The 20,578-nt window shown below is 41.0% G+C and overlaps 1 protein-coding gene across 2 annotated transcripts in view; it reads right to left on the bottom strand.

Annotated features, from left to right (window-relative positions):
- The window catches only part of LOC120517032, a 49,416-nt gene that overhangs the window by 18,749 nt on the left and 10,089 nt on the right, over nucleotides 1–20,578 (bottom strand). The window contains exons 5-10 of one of the 2 annotated variants that reach the window (XM_039739128.1): nucleotides 18,319–18,878; nucleotides 17,699–18,186; nucleotides 13,014–13,155; nucleotides 5,839–5,997; nucleotides 5,686–5,747; nucleotides 1,106–1,284 (exon numbers count right to left, since the gene is read on the bottom strand). In XM_039739128.1, the coding sequence (XP_039595062.1) occupies nucleotides 1,106–1,284; nucleotides 5,686–5,747; nucleotides 5,839–5,997; nucleotides 13,014–13,155; nucleotides 17,699–18,186; nucleotides 18,319–18,878 (1,590 nt within the window). Of the gene's footprint in view, nucleotides 1–1,105; nucleotides 1,285–5,685; nucleotides 5,748–5,838; nucleotides 5,998–13,013; nucleotides 13,156–17,698; nucleotides 18,879–20,578 lie in introns of both variants that reach the window. The other variant, XM_039739117.1, reaches the window with a different exon arrangement.

The raw sequence follows: 20,578 nt of genomic DNA, 5'->3' as shown, positions 1-20,578 counted from the left end.
GGCATAGAATTTCGAAATGAAACCTGCCCAACTTTTGTAAGTAAGATGTAAGGAATGAGCCTGCCAAATTTCAGCCTTCTACCTACACGGGAAGTTGGAGAATTAGTGATGAGTGAGTGAGTGAGTGAGTGAGTCAGTGAGTGAGTGAGTGAGGGCTTTGCGTTTTATTAGTATAGATATATTATATATATATATAATACATACAGTATAGTGAGAAATCTCACATCAAACCTGGAGGACTACCTCAAAGATACCTCCACAACACTCTAAAGAAATACAGTATGGAAGAAACTGGCAGCATTATGTGTCTCAGGAAATTATGGAAGCTCCTGAACTGCTCTGGTGCAAATAAATTGTTAAGTTATTTTGGAGAGCAGGAGGGATGAGAAACTACCCAGAAACTAATAAAAAAGGCTAACCCCTTGGATGAAATGGGGCAAAATGCTGGTATGTACTGGAATGTATACATTTACTAACAATAATAATAAAGGTAGGTCAGAGAAGTGCTGGTACAGCAATCAAGTACTGATTGAACCTTCTAAATTTAAGAAAACAGAGTGAAGTGTCTGAAACATTTAGGGAATTAGTACCACAGATTCCAGCTGTGACTTGAGGTCTACAATAAGAACACAGGGACACAACTGGAAGCTTGTTGAGGGTAGATTCTGGACAAAAGTCACAATGCCTTTTGATACATAGAACCATTAAAGTATGTGAATAAGTGACCACATAGTGTGGTAGACGTTTTGGTGACCGTTAAAACTAAAGTTGATGTTAGATTGCAGAAATCAGGTAAATAGGAGTGGAAGGCTTGATGGGCTGAATTGCCAGTTCTCATCAAATGTAGTGAGGAGCCATTTAACTACATCTTTAACTGATCTGTTGGCTTGGTGAACAAATTAAAGAAGGTCAAGAAAAGAATTTGTGTCTGGCTTGAAATTCTGAAGAATCAGACTTTCATTATTATTGAGGTCCATGACATGGTTACATATTCTCTTCAACTTCCACTTGTTTTGGTACTGTATATGTTAGACTTCATTTATGCAGCACCTCTAACACACCCTTTTCAAAAACATCCTCAATAGCCTGCTTCCCAGGCCCTTACCTGATAACGGGTGCCACAAGAGTTCAGAGACACACTCGCGATCAGATGTGTTGAATTTGATGTCAGTGAGCAGCGGGGGTCATTAAGTCGCATGTGTTGTTCGTTAAGGCCTGGGACCGAAGACTTCAGCACAAACAGAGACATCGTCGTCTTGGTGCACACAACGCTGGCCTCAGCATCTGCAAAAGATATTCATATTCAACAAATGTGGTCGACTGTAATCTGTTGTTCCTCACTTATTCCAAAGATTTGCAAATTAGGTTAGCTAATGTAAAATTGAACTGTGGGATATGATAGCTGATACCTTGTAATCGTCTGGCGGGAACAACAAGTATAGCTGTGTATTGTCAGCATAGTACTGATAAGAGAAACCAATGGATTAGATAAGTGGACCTACTGAGGACATGTATAGGAAGAAGAGGAGAGGACCCAGCACTAATCTTTATCCAATGCTGAATTGGTGTGCCACTAACATATCTCCACACCAGGGGCCTCATGTAGAAAAGCTGCATACGCCCATTTTCACGGCAGCCTTACACCGTGCGTACGCATTTCTCTGCTCGGTTTTGCAATCGGGTGGCACCCTGGGTCAAAGCAGTGCTACTGTTTCTGTGGTCTTTTTTTTTCAGATTTACATCCGTGATGTGGGCTTTATCAAATACACCAGAATTAACTGCATATACGAGGGACGTTCAAAACGTTTTTGCTCTTTTATATTTTTGCTGGAAACGGTGATGGCAGAAGGAGTAGTAATTGGTCATTTCAGAGAGTGTCATGTGACTAGTTCTGGGTGGAAAGCCGGCTGCCCTCGCAGTTTAGTATAAGAGTTGTCACCCTGTGGTGAAGATGGCTGCGAAACTTATAAATTGCACCAAAGTGGAACAACATTCTGTCATATGCTTTTTGTGGGCAGCAGGTGTGCCCGGGAGCACAAATTCATCTCCGCATGTATGCTCATAGTATAGGGATAAAGTTCTCTCTCATAGAGTCGTCTCTATGAATGGATTGAAATGTTCGAAAATGGCCGTACTAGTGTAACGGATCCAGCTACTGTGTCTTTAAAATGAGTTCATCAAGAACACAGGGACACAGTTGGACACTTGTGAAAGCTAAATGTCACACAAACATTAGGAAGTTTTTCTTTACGCAGAGAACTATAGACACCTAGAATAAGTGACCAAGTAGGGTGGTTGACAGTAAGTAGTTGGGAACCTTCATAACTAGACTTGATGTTATTTTTAGAAACTGGCAAGCTTTGCTGAGCTGAATGGCCTGTTCTCGTCTAGACTGTTTGAATGTTCTAATACCTGCTATAAGTCGCTCTCACTCTTCCAGTGTATCCAGTCACCTTTCCAGAGCTGCATACCGTATCTCTCTCTGTGATACCCCTTTATCTTCTATGAGATTCTAACGGGTGTCCCAAAATTCACGCAAGATTTGAATTTGGCGCCATTTGTGCGGTAAAGTGTTGCCAACGAAAAAAAAAGACAGTATGACAGCTCACAGTTCAGGGTTATTAAAAATGGAGCACTACAGAAAGAACGAAAAGAACAACGTGTTTTCATTGTTGAGCAATATTTTTTAAAATAATGAAGGTTTGGCAGCTACAGTTCGCAATTTTCGTACAAAATATGGTCGGAATAGTAATTTAACTTCATCAACTTTTTTGAACAAAATCATCTTCAGCGATGAGGCTCATTGATGGCTTCGTTAATCGTCAAAATTGTCTCATTTGGGGTTCAGAAAATCCACGAGTGATTGTTGAGAAACAAATGCATCCACAACGTGTCACTGTTTGGTGCGGATTTTAGGCTGGAGGCATCATCGGATCCTTCTTCTTCGAAAATGTGTCTGGTCAGGCAATAACAATTAATGGTGCTCACTATCGCGACATGATAATCCAGCTTTTTGTGCCTAATTTGCAAGATATGGACATGTGGTTTCAACAAGACGGTGCCACATGCCATATAGCCTGAGAAACAATTCAATTACTGCATGAGTCATTTCCTGGTCGTGCAATTTCTCATTTCTCAGAATTGGCCGTCCAGATCATGCGATTTAACGCCGTTGGACTTTTTTCTTTGGGGTTTTTTGAAGTCTAAGGTTTATGCCATCAAGCCCATGACCACCCACACCTTGAAGGAGGAAATTGAGCGCTGTATCAAAGAAATTCAGCCACATTTATGCAAAACGGTAATGGAAAATTTTGACAAAAGAGTGCGTATGTACCAGCAAAGCCGTGGAGGCCATTTACTCGATATGCTATTCCATACATAACCCTATACAGTATACTTTATGAATCAATTAAAAATGTACAATTTTAATTAAAAACCTGTGTTCTCTATCAAAATTACTTCTTGCGTTAATTTTGGGACACCCTTTATTTATCAAACGCCCTGTGAAACTCCACATACCTTCTTGAGGCTTGTAAAGTGTAACAGGAATGTTCCAGTGGTTCATGGAATGCAGAGCCATAAGTTGGGTTTGCTCTTCCAGTGTTTGCAGCCCTCCTTTTCCAAGCTGCATGTCATGATCCCCACCCTTATCTTCTTCAACTCTACCCCTGTGATCTTGTTGAAATCAATTTTAAAGTCACTGTCTCGATCCACTGGACTAATTCCTTTCATTATTTTAAACACTTCAATCAAGTCACCTCTGTGATGATTCAATGGACTCTCGATTATCTGCCAATCCATCTATCTGGGTATCATCTGCCAATTTAACCAGCTTGTTATTGATATTCTTATCCAGATCACTTATATATATTAAAAAATAGAAGCGGCCCCAGTACTGACTCCTTGCTCTTATCATAAGCGAATTTTCAGACTTCCCATTGTGCATGTTGAGCTCTGCATTCCATGAGTCCCAGGAACATTTTTATTACACTTTACAAGCCGGAAGAGATTCAAGAAGGCACAGAGTGTTCTCCAGGGCATTGGATAAATAAAATCTCATAGAAGATAAGGGAGGATCATGGAGAGAGAGATATGGCATGTGACAATGGAAGAGGACAGGAAACATTAGAATGAATGGGACTTATAGCCATGGCTACTTTCGGTAACTGTTACTTTATGAGGTGCTTCCTGTAGCCATATCAGTGAGAAGGTGACTCTTCTGAAGGTAAGGCTGTGAATCTTTCATTGTTAAATAACAGGAGTGTTATTGAGTTTAACAGTCGTTTTGTGTTTTTCCATTCCAATGCTTATTACAGTGTTGCTCTTGTTGTTGTTTCAATCAACAGTTATGTGCTGCGTAGCCTAATATTGTGCCTCAGTATTTTTTTCCTTCTTCTTGTTCTGCTACTTTGAATACTGTTATTACTTTTATTATAATCATAATTATCTTTGAGATGCAGCCTTAGCAGTTCAATTAGAAAACTACAAAAACGTCATCATGAGTGCCATTTCGTGGCTTGCAGTGTCATAAAATTGTGACATCATTCATTCTCAAACACAAAGTCATACTCCTAGCCGGGAGAGGGAGTAGGATATTTCATTAGATACTTCTCATGTCCTACTCTGAGGCAGAACAAATTCTTATTCTAATCAGACCTTAAGTGTAATTCTGAGATGCTGGATAAATATGGAGAGAGAACTTTTTCCGTATGTGCAGGAACCAAGCCTGGTATATTTTTTTAAAATTTATTTAGAGTTTCAATTGGAATCTTTTCAAAATTGACATTCAGTTTTTAGTAATAGTTCTAATAATGAGAAATAATAGGATGGGCAGGAGTAGGAATGATTTGTCTTAATGCAGCGGTGTCCAACTCTGATCCTGGAGGGCTGCGGTGGCTTCAGGTTTTCATTCTAACCATTTCCTTAATTGGGGACCAGTTCCTGCTGCTAATTAACTTCTTTTGCCTTATTTGTAATTGACTTGCTATTTAAACACCTTAATTGTTTCTTTTCTCCTTAATTAGCAGTCAAACAATAACGGAGGAGAACATGAGCCATGGCATGACCAGTTAACCCATGTCCATCATACAACATCTGAAAATAAGGAAAGGTGAAGGCCTCAGTGATGTCGATTTGCTCAGGTCCACAAAACATTCTGATGGTTCTCTAAGAAAAAAGAAATGTCCGCTGTGTTAGAATATGAGCACCAGCAAGTCATGGTGGTAAATAACGGGTTTAATGAACAGCAAGAATTGTCCTCTAATTAAGAAACTGGATGGAGAGAAATAAGTTGGAGTTAGCTGGTCATCCGTTGGCTGACTTCACAACTTACTTTTGTTTGGCTGCCATTTAAGGAAAAAACAAATCGCTTCAGAGGACGGAGTCTTTAGAAACACAGCAGTTAAAATGAAGGGAAGAAAAGTTAATTAACAGAGGAAATTGGTCCCTGATGAAGAAAGTCACAGGAAGGAGAACCAGCAGTCAGCATGGCCCTCAGGAATCGGAGATGGATACCCCCTATCTTAATGCACCCTAATGTTTAATTTTGGGAGTGTTGTATCGATTGATTGTTTGATGGCTTACAGATTGCTGCATGGTGTGATCTTTAAACTGGATGAACTTAAATTGTTATAGTAAAACAAAAGTAATAACAACGAACTTCTTTTACTATGCAGCTACACTTACTGAATGGGAGAAAGTCGTGTCTTCCTACTGTCACTACCACACATCTCAGCTCAGACTGGTACCTAAAAGACAAAAAACATAAAATAAGACCAGTGCCATTTGCACTCATCTTTACGGCACCTTCGGTTTTGTAGTTTTGAACTCATATCTTACCCTTCTTGAGTCTCAGCAAAGAAACAAATGGGGACAGACTCGCCATGGTCATTTTCAGAAGGTGTCCACATCACCTCTGCTTTTCCGATGCCTGTCTGGTTATCATACTGGTATGATTTTGTTATATTCAGTGGGCCACTAACCACAATGTTCTCTATGCTGGAATGAAGGAAAGCAAAGAAAATGTCAACAAAGTTTGTAAAACTGAATGGAAACTTTAGAAACTTGTTACACAAGCACACTCATTTTTCATTCATTCATTCATTTTCCAATCATGACTATTCCATAGTATTACAGGGCACTACAGTCTGCCCTGACAGCAGCAGTCATAGGTTTGCATGGTGTATTATCATGACATTTGTGAAACTTACCAGGAATGCTTATTGGGTTCATCTACTTTCTTCTTTGAAGATTAAAACATACACATAATGATCCTATCCAGACAAAGTCTTGAGTGGTGACAATTGTCAGTCACTCTGCAACAATGGATCTGTGCTAAGGGCGGAGTGGTGGCTCTGAGGCTAAGGATCTGTGCTGGTATCCCGAAGGTTGCTGGTTCAATTCCCCGTCACTGCCAAAAGAGATCCTACTCTTCAATTGCTCCAGGGGTGCTTGCACAATGGCTGACCCTGTGCTCTTACCTCAAGGGGCATGCAAAAACCAAACACTCTGCATAAGATTCTCTACACAGGGACTCACTCTCACCAGCTCTAACAAACATGTGGGTGTCATCACGTGACACACACAGAAGTGCAACTCTTTAGGTTATATGCAACTTTGACAAAAGCATTAGAACAATCTGGACGAGAACTGTTCGGCCCAACAAAGCTTTCCAGTCCTATCCACTTATTTCTTCTAAAGTAATATCAAGTTGAGTTTTGAATAACCCTAAAGTCCTCCTGTCTACCAAACTACTCGGTTCACCGACAAAAGCGCGATAGACATATGCGCCCCGGCAAAACTTCGACAGACAAATGAGCGCCGACAAACCTGCTAACTGGTTTTCGACAAATGCGTGCCGCCAAATCGCAAGAGAGGCCAAGCGAGTGGGACGCCCTTGCTGCAATTCTTCCTACATATGCAGGGCGAGATCTTAAGGACTATCTGCGTGCCGTGCTGATGGCATGCCGCATCTCATAATATTGACTTCTAAAATAAACATTATTATATATGCTTTAAACTAGTAATTCATATTTAATGAAACTTTCGCGATTTTGGCGGGGCGATTTTGTAGGCGCGATTTTGACAGCGCGTTTTTATCGCCGCTATTTTGTCGGCGCGCATATGTATATCGCGCAAATGTCGGGTCACAAACTACTCGGTCACTCATTCCATATTTCTATTAGAAGACCATCCTAATGTTTGTGTGAAATTTACCCTTAACAAGTTTCCAACTGTGTCCCCGTGTTCTCAATGAACTCATTTTAAAGTCTTAGTCTCAATCCATCGGACTAATTCCCTTCATAATTGTAAACACTTCAGTCAGGTCTCTTTTTAATCTTCTTTTGCTTAAACTGTAAAGACTCAGCTCTTTTCATATTTCTTCATAACTCATCCCATGTACCCCCGTGATCAGTATAGTTGTCTTCTCTGGACCTTCTCTAGTGCTGCTATGTCCTTTTTGTAGCCTGGAGACCAAAACTGCACACAGGACTCCAGATGAGGCCTCACCAGTGTGTTATAAAGCTTGAACAGTACCACCTTGGACTTGTACTCCACACATCAAGGCGCTATATAACCTGACATTCTGTTTGCCTTCTTAATGGCTTCTGAACACTGTCTGGCAGTCGATAGCTTGAGAGTCCACCACAACTCCTAAATCCTTCTCATAAATTGGACTCTCGATTAGCAGACCTCCTGTTGTGTATTTAAACCTCACATTTTTACTTCCTACATGTAAAACTTTACTTTTACTGACATTCAATTTCATCTGGCACAAATCTGCCCAAGCCTGTGTGCTGTCCAAGTCCTACTGTGATGATTTAATGGATTCCAGATTATTTGCCAATCCACCTATCTTGGTATCATCTGCAAACTTAACCAGCTTGTTACTTATATTCCTATCTAAATCATTTATACATTTTAAAAATAGCAGCGGCCCAGCACTGACCCCTGTGGAACACACCCTTAACATCACCACATTCTGGTAAGTTTCCTTGCACCATCACCCTTTGCTTTTGTATCTGAGACAATTTTGCCTCTTTCTGATCTGAACTCCCACCACAACACCATGAATTCCCAATTGCACCAGAATCTATTTTGCTGCCACTGTCTTCATTATAACATGACAAATTGCTTTCTTCTTCACTCACTTTATGTTCTGACAGCCCATATTCATCTCTCCAGCTACTGAAAACGTTGTGTCAACAGCCGCAATCAGTCACTACCTGCAGTTCACTGGAGAAGAGGAAACTCGGGGATGATTAGTTGTGCGCCTCTAATGGTGAACGATTTATCTGAAGACCAAGGTTACATACACGCTGCTACATTTTCATTTAAAAACAGAGACATTAGTGTCTGTTAGTAGTGGATGCCACATAAGTGTCGTCTGTGGTGTTGTTGTCTTCCCTTATTTTTTGTTTATTCATTTGATTGTGTTGAGTTGCCCCAAAGTGGATGCAAGATCTGCACCTTTGTGAGTGCTGCAGGAGAATGGATGGGCATCTCAAAGGGTGATTTCTTGTCTCAGACAGGACACCATGGGAAAAGAAAACAGAAGGACAGGCTCTCTGACTGGATGGGCACAAGAATCCTTACCCAGCAGGCAGGCCAGTATGATGGGAGGACCAAAAGAGACACCAGCATCTGGATACTATGTCCCCCAAATGCATTAGAGGGCAGAGTCCCTTTTGGATAAACTCAGGGTGTCACAGGGATTGGAGTTCCAGAGCATAGCCTTGTTGGGTTCTGTGGGTGTCATCAGGGGGTGCTACTGCGGAATATGGGGATTCCTGTCTGATGCAGATGTGCTTCCTATTGACCAAATCCTATCCTTGGAATTACTGCCAGGTCAAAGATAAAGGTAACTAGAAGGCAGTCGGGAGGAGATGGATGAGACTTCACGAATGTGAAGAAAGGATTGTTTTCTGTAAAATTATTATTTTTTTGTTCTATGAAGATAATTTTTTACTAATAAAAAGGGCTTGGGGTGGAATGGCGCCTCCTGCTGGTTACAAACTCTAAGGTAGAAGATATACTGAGGACTAGTCAAAGCGAAAAGTTGAATTTTGGTTAAAAGAAACAGGAAGAACCCTAACAGAGGAGGGATTTGAAAACATTAGAAGAGCTCAGCAATTATGGGAAGGAAATACAAACTACTCGGATGGAAGCCTGTTTTGCACCATCTAGAGGTGGATATCTTACCCAGTGTGGCAAATGTGAAAAAACTGGAAGAAATAAAATTATTATTTTTTGTTTCGAGAAACCTTCCCCATGTTCCATATGGCACTGAACTGAACTTCAGCTGTTTTTTGAATGAAATTGCAGGTCGTCGGGATTCATATCTGTTGGACTGCTAACTGTTATTTGTGTTGTTCACGTTGTTTTGTGCTCATCTTGTGTTTGTGAATTGTACACCAGTGAATTGTTGTATTTTGGGGCTTCGTTTAATTTCAGTATAAGCACAATTTTCAACTACAGAGTATAAGTGTGGTGTCTTGTTATTGTTGGGGGAAAGGGGAAACAAAGGTAGCAGTTTGTAAGGCCCCAGCAAGAAATAGTCAACAGTGATCAGCTGCCGACCTTGTGTAGCCGATTGCATGTGATAGTTGGAGGATCGGTACAGGTTTTATTTTTAACCCATTAAAATGGAGACTTTTGAAAAGGTAGACTTTAATCACACTTAGGTTTGTCTGAGCGGCCATAGCACATGCACTTCAGAAGAGGACATCCACCTAAAGCTAAGCATGTTTTGGAAAAGGTGTTGGCAAGGCCAGCAGAAGGTGCTTACGCTGTGGTCTGAATGTGGATCCCAACACCCCAGTGCAGTGATGGGGACACTGTGCTGTAAAATGGCACCATCCTATGGATGAGATGGAAAACCAAGGTCCTGAGTCTCTGTGGTCGTAAAGGATCCCTGGGCATCCTTCGTAAAGATTATGTTTAGGCTAAATTGCCCACCACGGCCTGGTCATTCTAGACCTATAAGTATGCCTTAAATCATCTAATTGGCTATCTCACCCCTTAACCATGTAACTGCTAATGTGTGTTGAGCACACTGGTGCACAATGGCTGTCGTCGCATCATCCAGGTGGATGCTACACAGTAGTGGAGGGAAGCCTAGATGTTAAACAGCCAAAAATGAAATCAAAAAGAATATAAATAGAATGTATTATTAGTATTCTTATTATTAGTTATGTAGGTTCTATAAAACAGGGGTCATCAACTCTAGTCCTGGAGGGCTGCAGTGGCTGCAGGTTTTCATTCAAACCCTTGTCTTAATGAGTGACCTGTTTTTGCTAGTAATTAACTTATTTTGAGCTTATTTTAATTGACTTATTGTTTAAGACTCAGGCCCCTTAATTGTTTCTTTTTCCTTAATTAGCAGCCAAACAAGTATGAGATACAAAATGAGCCAAAACAACTGATTTCCAAAGTACAATATCTGAAAATAAAGAAAGATGAAGGTCTCAGGAATGTTGATCTGCTCAGATCCACAAAACAGTTTACCAGATTACGAAACACAGAATGAGATGTTACTATCCTCATGCAAGCACGTACAATAGGCTCAGTTACGCTTGTCGGTGAATGGTGGATGATAGACTTGGAGAAGTTTGTAGCATATTGGGACGCATCATCAGTAGTGTTCCTCTGGCTCATGAGGTGTTTCGGCCTTTCACACTATACACCCTCACCAGAGGCGGCCAGCTATAGGGTGATCAGCCCTATGCTTGTGTTGTGATGTAAGATTTTGCATATAACTTGATAAATGTTTTGTATGTCTTCATTTATAATTTAGGCAAAGCAATGTAATTTAGTGTTACTTTGGTGAAAGGCATTCATGTTTGCCCCCTTTACGTGTAAGTCTCTGTAATTTTACAAAAGGATTTGGGAGATGTGTCTTAAACCAGTTTGGCGAGTGTTTCTCTGCTAAAGTCTTTCAACCCCCTGCAAGGAAGCCAGGATGTTTAACATATGGTTTGGGGGGCAGGTGTTAAGATGTTCTATTTTCCCCCATTAGTCTGAGGTATGGCTGTTCGGAATTGGCTTGTCTTAGAGGCCTTTAAGTACCATGATGTCCTATTGGCTTTAGGGGTTGGACAGAAAACCCATAAATTTGCTTGCTTTATTTCACTCTCTCTCTCTTACTAACATCTGAAAGAAGCATCACTTGCTAACCTGTGATGATGAAGACAACACAATGAAGAGCACAGCTCAGCAGCCATATTGAACAGGCATGTGGCTGAAAGCTGAGCACCAATGATGCCTTAACCAGAGACATTTTATATAACTATAAGTCTGTCTGCCGCCTGAACTAGATATCACCATTTAATCAGGTTGTATGGTTGCCAATATTCAAATGTACTTTGCATATTATTATTTATGAATATTATCAATAATACATTATTTTAAATTGTAAAGTAACTCTTGCTTGTCTTTTTACTACATCTAATTGCCTGAGGGTTTTAGATATAGAAGGGAAGGTGGAGATAAGTTATATACAATAATACCTTATAAACAGTGGTAAATCTGTGAGATTAGGCATTCTAAGGCTACATATTAATAATACAATAGGGGAAAGTAGAGCAATATATATATTACTCTACCAAGATAAAACAGCTTGCGTCCCATGCCCAATTAGTCATGAGAGTCGCATTGGTCTCAAAATGACTGACATCTCATGAACCTATGTATGGCAGCCTAAGCTTGTTACTTGGGGGCCCAGCAGGGGGCATTCCTCTTCATCCAAAGCCACTGGCTACTTCTCTCTGCTGCCTCTGATGCTGCTTTGATGGCTGCTCGCTGGCTCTGGCCCCTAATTTCTAGGTCTCTCAGCAGTTTGATGGTAGATGTTGCCACAAACCCTCTGCATCCAACTTCCACTGGGCGAACTTCCATGGTCCAGCTGCAATGTTGCGCTTTAGCAGCCAACTCAGCATAGTGTTGATATTTCCGCTCGTATGCCTCATCCACGAAATCCTCCCAGGGTACGGTGAGCTCGATAATGTAACCCTTCCTTAAGGAAGGGGACCAGAGCACCATGTCAGGTCTCAAGGTAGTAGTGGCAATCTCCAGAGGAAACACCAACTGTTGGCCAATATATACCAGCAGTTTCCAGTCATATGCTAAGCACAGCTGGCCTCTCTCCGATAGTGTGGAGTTGCTCCTGGTAACTGTAGCACCTTCTTGGACAAAGGCAGTCATCCATGGGTGGTTAGATATTGGTGGTGAAAGGGCATTGATGAGAGATCGTTTTTCCTCCATTTTGGATGCAAGGCTCTTTAGGACCTGGTTGTGGCGCCAAGTGTATCGCCCTTGGGTAACACTGGTCTTACACCCTGTGAGTATATGCTGGAGGGAGGCTGGCCTGGAGAAAAGGGTACACCCTGGATCTTCATCAATCCACTGATGGAGATTGGTAGGTGTTGGCAGGACTTCATAAGTGGCTCTGGTGGTACCATGGCCCACACATCGTTCCAGCTAAGCTTCCTCATTTCGACACTGTCCCACCGTGTCCACTGCCCTACGCTCAGAAAGAGAACATCAACAATTTCGGAAATGTCTGGTAATGCACCACGAGAGCAGCAACAAGCCATGAAATTAAAGAACGGATTTAATTAACGACAAGAATCGGCACCTCAGTAAGCAACTGGTTGGAGTGAAATTGGTTGGAGTTTGAGGCCCTGACTTAGTTGGTCTTCTGTTGGCTCCCTCACTTCACATTTCATTTCTGTTTGGGTGCCATTTAAGGAAAGAAATGAAGCAATTCAGAGGAACGATGAAGAAATTCAGGGGAACAAATCTTAAAAAAGCAATTCAACTAAAAGAAATTCACAAGAAGTTAATTAGCAGTACAAACAGGGCACTCATTAAAAAAAAAGGGTTAGAATGAAGGACCAGGGCCAGACTTGGCGACTGCTGCTATAAAACATAGACTGGTGTAGTAGTCCACTATGTAATATGCTTGTTTTTTTTATTTTGAAGGTTGCAAAAGAAGAAAGATCCAAATAACTTACACAGCATATGATGCTTGTGCTCTGACAGTGAACTGAAATGGACTATTGACAAACGCCTTTCGGATTTGTCCGTGGGAAGGCGTAGGGCTCAAATACTGAGGCCTGTAATCCCCAAAGTTGCAGCTGGGCACTGAAGAAATAACTGGAAAAGACAAAAAAGAAGAAGGAAACAAAATTAAAATTCAGTGGAGAGTCCCTGGATAAAAGACAAATCTAAAAATGTAAAATGTGGAAGCAAAGACTAAAAGTGTTAAGTTTAAATTTGGCAGGGCAAATTTTGAGCAGATGTGGCAAAGACTAAGGTCGATGGACCAAGATAAGCTTTTAAGTATGGAGACAGTCGAGAAGAAGTGGAAATGGTTCAAAAAAAATTTTACATACTGTATAATGCTGGACAAGTACATACATAAAATTAGAATAAGGACATTAAAAAAATCCCCTCAGCAGTGGGTTAATAAATAATAATAATTCATTTTATTTATAAGGCACTTTACATTACTAGTAAACCTCAAAGTGCTACATAAAAATCTAATATATAAAGCAGAGTGGGATGGGGCACCTTTGTGACCAGGAGAAGGTCGTGGGGTATGTTTGGTTGTGAAAAATGTTCGTGGTGAAGCGCGGGGCACCTTTTCACCGAAACAACATTCGGCACACGTCCCGTACTTATCATTGACAAGATGGCCGCACGTTGAAACAGATGTTCACCGCGTCGCCATCTAGCAGCAGCTTTGGTCTCTGTGCGTCGCTTGTTACCCATGTTTCTTTAAATCTCCAACAGATGGCGGAAGTGTCCAAGTATGAGAAGGCCGACTGCTTTGAGCGGGTGAAGGGGAACTGACGTATGGATGTAAAACATGAACGACCCAGTAAGCGTGACCGGCTGACACACCCGCGTTTCTGCATGTCACATTCCCACACGCACTGATAGTGCTGTATTACATTTGCCAACGTCCGTTATATTCAACCACGTTTGAAGAGAGACTCGCCTTAAAAAGACAGCATCCTTCCCCCACCATATTCCCCAAACACAGCACCGGTTATATGTCACTTCTCTCTGTAGTTAACATCACCAACGCCCGTTAGATGGCACCACGGTTCAACACAGATGCTCCTTACAAACAGAGCACCCCTCCCCGCCATTTTTCCCAGTACGGTTTCAGTGCTACTCTTTCTCACTGGCTTTCTGTACTTGTGGTACTATTTGTTCCCTTTTCGACTTAGAGTATGATTCCAGTGTTGCTCTTTCTGACTGACTGGTGCTATTTGTTCGCTTTCCGACGTATTGTAAATTCCGTAAATTCATCTCACTGTGGTGCTAATTCCGTATGTAGTACCATGTAATACATTATAATTCTCCTGCTTTTCGCTAATATACCCATGCCACTGAAAAAAAGACATAGAATTGCAAGGTCCACTTCAGATGCCATAAGAAAGCCTATTTCAAGGACGTCTGAAAGGCCACAGCAGAAAGAATGCAGAGTGGAGGAACTTACAATATAATGTGAATCAGAAAACTGTTTGTTCTATTTCTATGTTCTGTTTCTTTCATTTGGGAAATTCACTGGTTATAGATTCCCGGGCAATGCCGGGTACTCCTTCTAGTATTATGATAAAGTTAAATATAAAACAACAATAAATAGTGGCATTCTTGTTAATTTGCTTCCCTAAATGAACAAGTCTTTATCTGTTTTTTAAAACAGCCCACAATCTGCTGTGTCCTCAAGTTCTCTGGTAGGACATTCCAGAGCTGTGGAGCAGCGACTGCAAAGACTCGGTCACCAATTGTACGAAGTTTGGTCATAGGGGGTGAAGGCGAAAAGTATTTGCAAAACGGAGGTTAATTTTAGTAGATTGTAATATAAGGAGTTCCTTAACATATTGTGGAGCATTTCCATGAATACACTGATGAGCAAACAAAGAGAGTTTGTATTCAATATGTAGGTGAATAGGGAGCCAAATGAAGTGACCGAAGGATTGGTGAAATGTGTTCATATTTCTGCACCCTCATCAGGATCCTTGCAGCAGTATTTTGAATTTGTTGGAGATTTTGAAGGCTCTTCTTGGATATCCCGATGAGGAGTGCATTACAATAGTCCAGCCTGGAGGATACAAAGGCATGAACCAGCTTTTCAGCATCACAAAGGGAGAGGCAAGGATGGAGTTTGGCTATGTTTTGGAGATGAAAAAATGCAATTTTACAGAGGTGATGGACATGTGTCTCAAATGACAGATGGGAGTCTAATTTGATACCCAAATTTTTAACAGAGGGAGAGAGGGTAATAGTATGACCAGAAAAGGAAATACAATTTACAGAGGAACGAAGTTGATGGGGGGTACCAATTAAAAGAGCTTCAGTTTTGGCTGTTTAGCTTAAGGAAGTTCTTGGACATCTAGGCCTGGACATCTAGGCCTCAATCTCATCCAAGCAGGAGGAAAGGATTGATAGAGGTATAAGAGAAGTCGAATCCAGTCTCACCTAGAGCTGTGTATTATCGGCATAGCAATGGAATGAAACACCATATCTGCCAATGATAGATAGATAGATAGATAGATAGATAGATAGATAGATAGATAGATAGATAGATAGATAGATAGATAGATAGATAGATAGATAGATAGATAGATAGATAGATAGATACTTTATTAATCCCAGGGGTAGCATATAGATGTTAAAAAGGGTCGGCTCAAGGACTGATCCTTGTGGGACCCCAAAGGTGACAGTGTGGGTACGAGATTTAGCATTCCCCCAGGGCCACATACTCAGCCCTATCTGTGAGACAGAACACAAACCACTCCAGAGTAGAGCCAGAAAGTCTAGTTATATAGTGAAGATCATGGAGAAGAATATCATGGTCTGCTGTATCAAATGCAGCTGTGAGATCCATGAGGATAAGGAGAGATGGAGAGCCCTGGTCAGCAGCCATCAGGAGGTCATTCGTGACTCTGACCAGGGCTGTCTCTGTACTGTGAGAAGATCGGAAACCAGATTGAAATTTTTCAAGCAGATAAAATTTTTTGAGGTGATCCTGAAGCTGGACCAAAACAACCTTTTCTAAAACCTTAAACAAAAATGGAAGAGTTGAAACAGAAGCTGCAAAGGAAACAACAGATGAACAAGGTATACAACGACAACACTTTAGCTCGACGATGCGCAAGGTTAAGCATCTAAAAAAAGCACATCACTAGCTAACTTTTATCACTGTTGCAAAGCATAAAATGAACTTAACTGCCAGTGTAACATTAAAATGCTGATTCTGTATATTACAGATCTTCCACATTTTGCAAAAAGTCGCAACAGACCATCTGTTTGGACATTTAACCGTGCTTCAGAGTGGTGGGATGTGATTGTTCCCGGTTTTACAAACACTCAGTGGCTGGAGAACTTTCGAAACTTCCGCGTGTCTGTACCTTTAAAGAAAAGAATAGCCAGTGACGCAGTAATGACGATTTTCTCCGGCCAATCAGTGACCAGCAGAGTTTACACGTCACATTTTGGTAACGGTTCGGCACGCTTGGAACCTCGGCTGAGGTGGTACTAAAAAAAGGACCAGGTACCAGGTACTGTTCCCAGTGGAAAGCCCCGCAAAAGTGAGCTGTACTGAACCGTGTCGTGCCGTACTATGCAGTGGAAAAGCGGCTTATAATAGCCTAATATAAAGCATGCAAAAGTGAAAATTAGTAAACTAGTAGGTCATTTGTTCTCACACCTTAAAAAATACAAAATTAACTGAACATGAAATTCAAAATTGAAACTATGAATGTGAATTTATTCATTTTAATCTGTGTGAACTGAACTTTGAGTGAGTTCTTGTGAGGTGCGAACCTGCACACCACTGTTGACTTCCTTTTATCTTGATCTCATTCTTCTTTTCTTATATGTTGAAGCATAGGGTTGCGGGCCACCTGTTGAAGAAGCTCCAATACAAAGGCTTAAAGCGCCCAGCCTGGTGTTGAAGCACTGGCAAGGGCTCAGGTTGTTTGGCTACTCATTTTGGATTCCTTCTTGAAACAACTTTTAAGTTTACATTCTTTTATTATTTTTTGGCCTTTGGGCTCTCTGCTTTTCATTTTGGTCTTTGAACGTTTAATATTGTAAATTTTTGAGTTACCCCATAGGAAGCAACATTTTGTGTTGTATCTTCTTTGATTTTTTTTTTTTACTTTTATTAATACATTTTATCCTAAAAATTATTATTTCATCTCACTTGGGCCAGAGATTGACGGCACCCATCGTCCATTTTAGAATTTGTAGACTTGTCCTTTTCGTGTGTGCAGGCCAAAGGCCTGATCTTTGAGTTTCGCAGCCCCACCTACGTTTAGTTTTGAGGTCTGTTTTCATAAACCTACTTTGAGTTTCCAGACCTTTTTAGTTTTAAGTATTTTACTTAGTCGGCCACAGCAGACTTGGATAAAGACGTCAAAAAAGTTTGATTGCACAGCACCTCCAAGTTTATTAGCTTTGTTTTTGTGCCCATTAGGATTTCACCATGACACTATATCCACATACTCAGTATGTGCTACATTCATTCTCATTTTCAAATGTATGAGGCTAACAGAAAACCATTATTTATACTAAAAACTGTATCTCTTAGTTTGACTATATGCATTCCCTTTCAAGTTTAGAAAGACTGCAAAAGCAATTAAATAAAACTGAAACACAGTCAGTAGAAAAATCGACTGACCTTCCACAAGGAACTGGATTGGTATTTTACTTAGTGGGTCGTAGTCTGTAGGTGGTGAGTATGTTGATGGTTGGGTGGTAGGCCTCCAACCACTTTGGCTAGTTGTATAAGGGGTTGGTGTTGTTGTATAAGGAACTGCTGTTGTTGTTGTTTCCGTACTCGTTGTCCACCACGAGTTGCTCGATGTAGTAGGAGATACTGTTGTTTCCGTACTCGTTGACCACCACCAGTTGCTTGATGTTGTCGTAGAAGGAACTTCTGTTGTTGTTTCCACAGGTGTTGACTCCCCCCAGTTGCTTGATGTTGTTGTATAAGGAGCTGTTGTTGTGGATTGTCCATTCCACCACCACCACCACCAAGGCCAGCTGTCTGGACTTGATGTGGGAGGAGCTGCTGTTGTTTCCATACTTGTTGTCCACCACCAGTTGCTTGATGTGGTAGGAGCTGCTGTTGTTTCTGTAGTCGTTGACCACCACCAGTTGCTTGATGTTGTTATATAAGGAGCTGTTGTTGTGGATTGTCCATTCCACCACCACCACCACCAGGGCCAGCTGTCTGGACTTGATGTGGTAGGAGCTGCTGTTGTTTCTGTACTCGTTGACCACCACCAGTTGTTTGATGTTGTTGTATAAGGAGCTGCTGTTGTTGTTTCCACAGATGTTGACTCCCCCCAGTTGCTTGATGTTGTTATATAAGGAGCTGTTGTTGTGGATTGTCCATTCCACCACCACCACCACCACCACCAGGGCCAACTGTCTGGACTTGATGTGGGAGGAGCTGCTGTTGTTTCCGTACTCGTTGTCCACCACCAGTTGTTTGATGTGGTAGGAACTGCTGTTTCCGTACTCGTTGACCACCACCAGTTGCTTGGGGTTGTTGTATAAGGAGCCGTTGTTGTGGAGTGTTCATTCCACCACAACCGAAACCACCAGGGCCAGCTGCCTGGACTTGTCATTAAAGCAGCTGGTAATGTTGGAACGTAATTCACTGGCCACTCTGAATTGCTTGGGGTTGTTGAAGCAGTTCTTTTACGTTTCCTGACAGAGTAAAGGGGGGCTTTGCTCACCGACGAGCCATCACTGTATTGTAACTGAATGTGACGCTGTGTAAAATCTTCCATGACAAGTTCAAAGATGTACACCCCAGGTTGTGAGCCATAGTAAGAAAGTTCACACAAAATCTGAAAAAAAAAAAAAAAGAACACAGTTCACATTAACAGCGTCATACAATGTGCAGTTTGCAGCATGCTGTGAGATGGGCGCTACATTAAGAACAATGCTCACCAAAACCTAGAGCAGACATGGTGGTGAGGACTAATGAATTCTGTTCTTCACTATCAGATGGCCAGATTATGGATGAGCACTCTTGCTTAGTAAACTCCCAAACTCAAGTTGCCCATTATACAGTAGGTGGTAATTTACTGACGAGTCACACAGTCTGAACAATGTGTGTGACATATTCAGTTATAATTGGGGGTCACGTTACAGACTCAGTGTTGGCTGAACACCGAAACATTACTCTGGTAATATGGACTATACAATAAATAAATAATTGTGAACGCTGTTACCTAAGATATACCTACCTTAACTCTTTTGAGGCGGGTGTTGACTTATAACAACATATAGTAGTAGTGTCTTCACACAGCTGCCAACCGCTACGCGAACGCAATTAGCACTATGATCGGCTGGAGACCATTCAGCTCATGCTGGTGCATCACTTTCATTTTCGATCTCCAGATCACTTGCATCAACATCGGAATGCAATAAGTAAGAGTGCGATTCAGCAATAATACATAAAACATTATCTACGGAGTATTTTGCTTTGTGCATTCACTTCGTTCTCTCACTTGATCCGCCTTTAGCGTGGGTGGCTGGCAGCTGTTCTGCTGAGCATTCCTGACAGCCGCTGAAAACATATTCAGCCCTCAAAGAGTTAAATAGAGAATATTTATCATAGACAAATATGCGATATTCAAACAAAACGAGCACCACACAGGACAATCACTTTCCATGATGCACAGATACTCCGATCAGGCCTAGCTCTAGGGTGTCATTACACCTCCAATATCATGCCAGGTCCCCACATCCACATTTTGACCAGCATGTGGACTGAAGTGACAAGGTGATTACTTCAGACAGCACGTTGATAAGGGTAACTTTGTCCTGTAATTTTTAATATATATATATATATATATATATATATATATATATATATATATATATATATATTTTTTTTTTAACATTTCTAAATGATTAAACAAAAAAGTCAAATGTGAACCTTAAGAATTAACATACGCATTCTGTGCCATTGTACAGTATACACATATGCTGTCTTTAAAAATGATGCAAAAATTTTTTCATTTTAAGTTCCAAATTTCACATAACATAATTATGTAGCTAGTCATACAGTGCCTTGACACACTGCAAGTATCCAAAAACCAAAAAGGCAAATACACATTTTGAAGCCCCATGTCAGTACGTGGCTTTGGCATTCAATTTTCTAAATTTAACATATTCCCACGGGGGCTGGAGGGAGGGGGCTTTAGAAATACTGGAGCAATGCTAGAAAAACGTCACAATGGTGAAAAATGAGTTGAAAAGTGCACACTGACTGCTTTTAAACAGACAGACACACAGATAGATAGATAGATAGATAGATAGATAGATAGATAGATAGATAGATAGATAGATAGATAGATAGATAGATAGATAGATAGACACGAAAGGCACTATATGACAAACAGACAGATAGATACATACAGTTCGGTCCATAAATATTTGGACAGAGACAACTTTTTTCTCACTTTGGTTCTGTACATCAGCACAATGAATTTGAAATGAAACAACTCTGATGCAGTTGAAGTGCAGACTTTCAGCTTTA

The sequence above is a fragment of the Polypterus senegalus genome, chromosome 1, assembly GCF_016835505.1.
Source record: "Polypterus senegalus isolate Bchr_013 chromosome 1, ASM1683550v1, whole genome shotgun sequence".
Classification (NCBI taxonomy): domain Eukaryota; kingdom Metazoa; phylum Chordata; class Cladistia; order Polypteriformes; family Polypteridae; genus Polypterus; species Polypterus senegalus.
The sequence above is the reverse complement of the archived record's forward strand: the minus strand, read 5'-3'. Positions and strand labels throughout refer to the sequence as shown.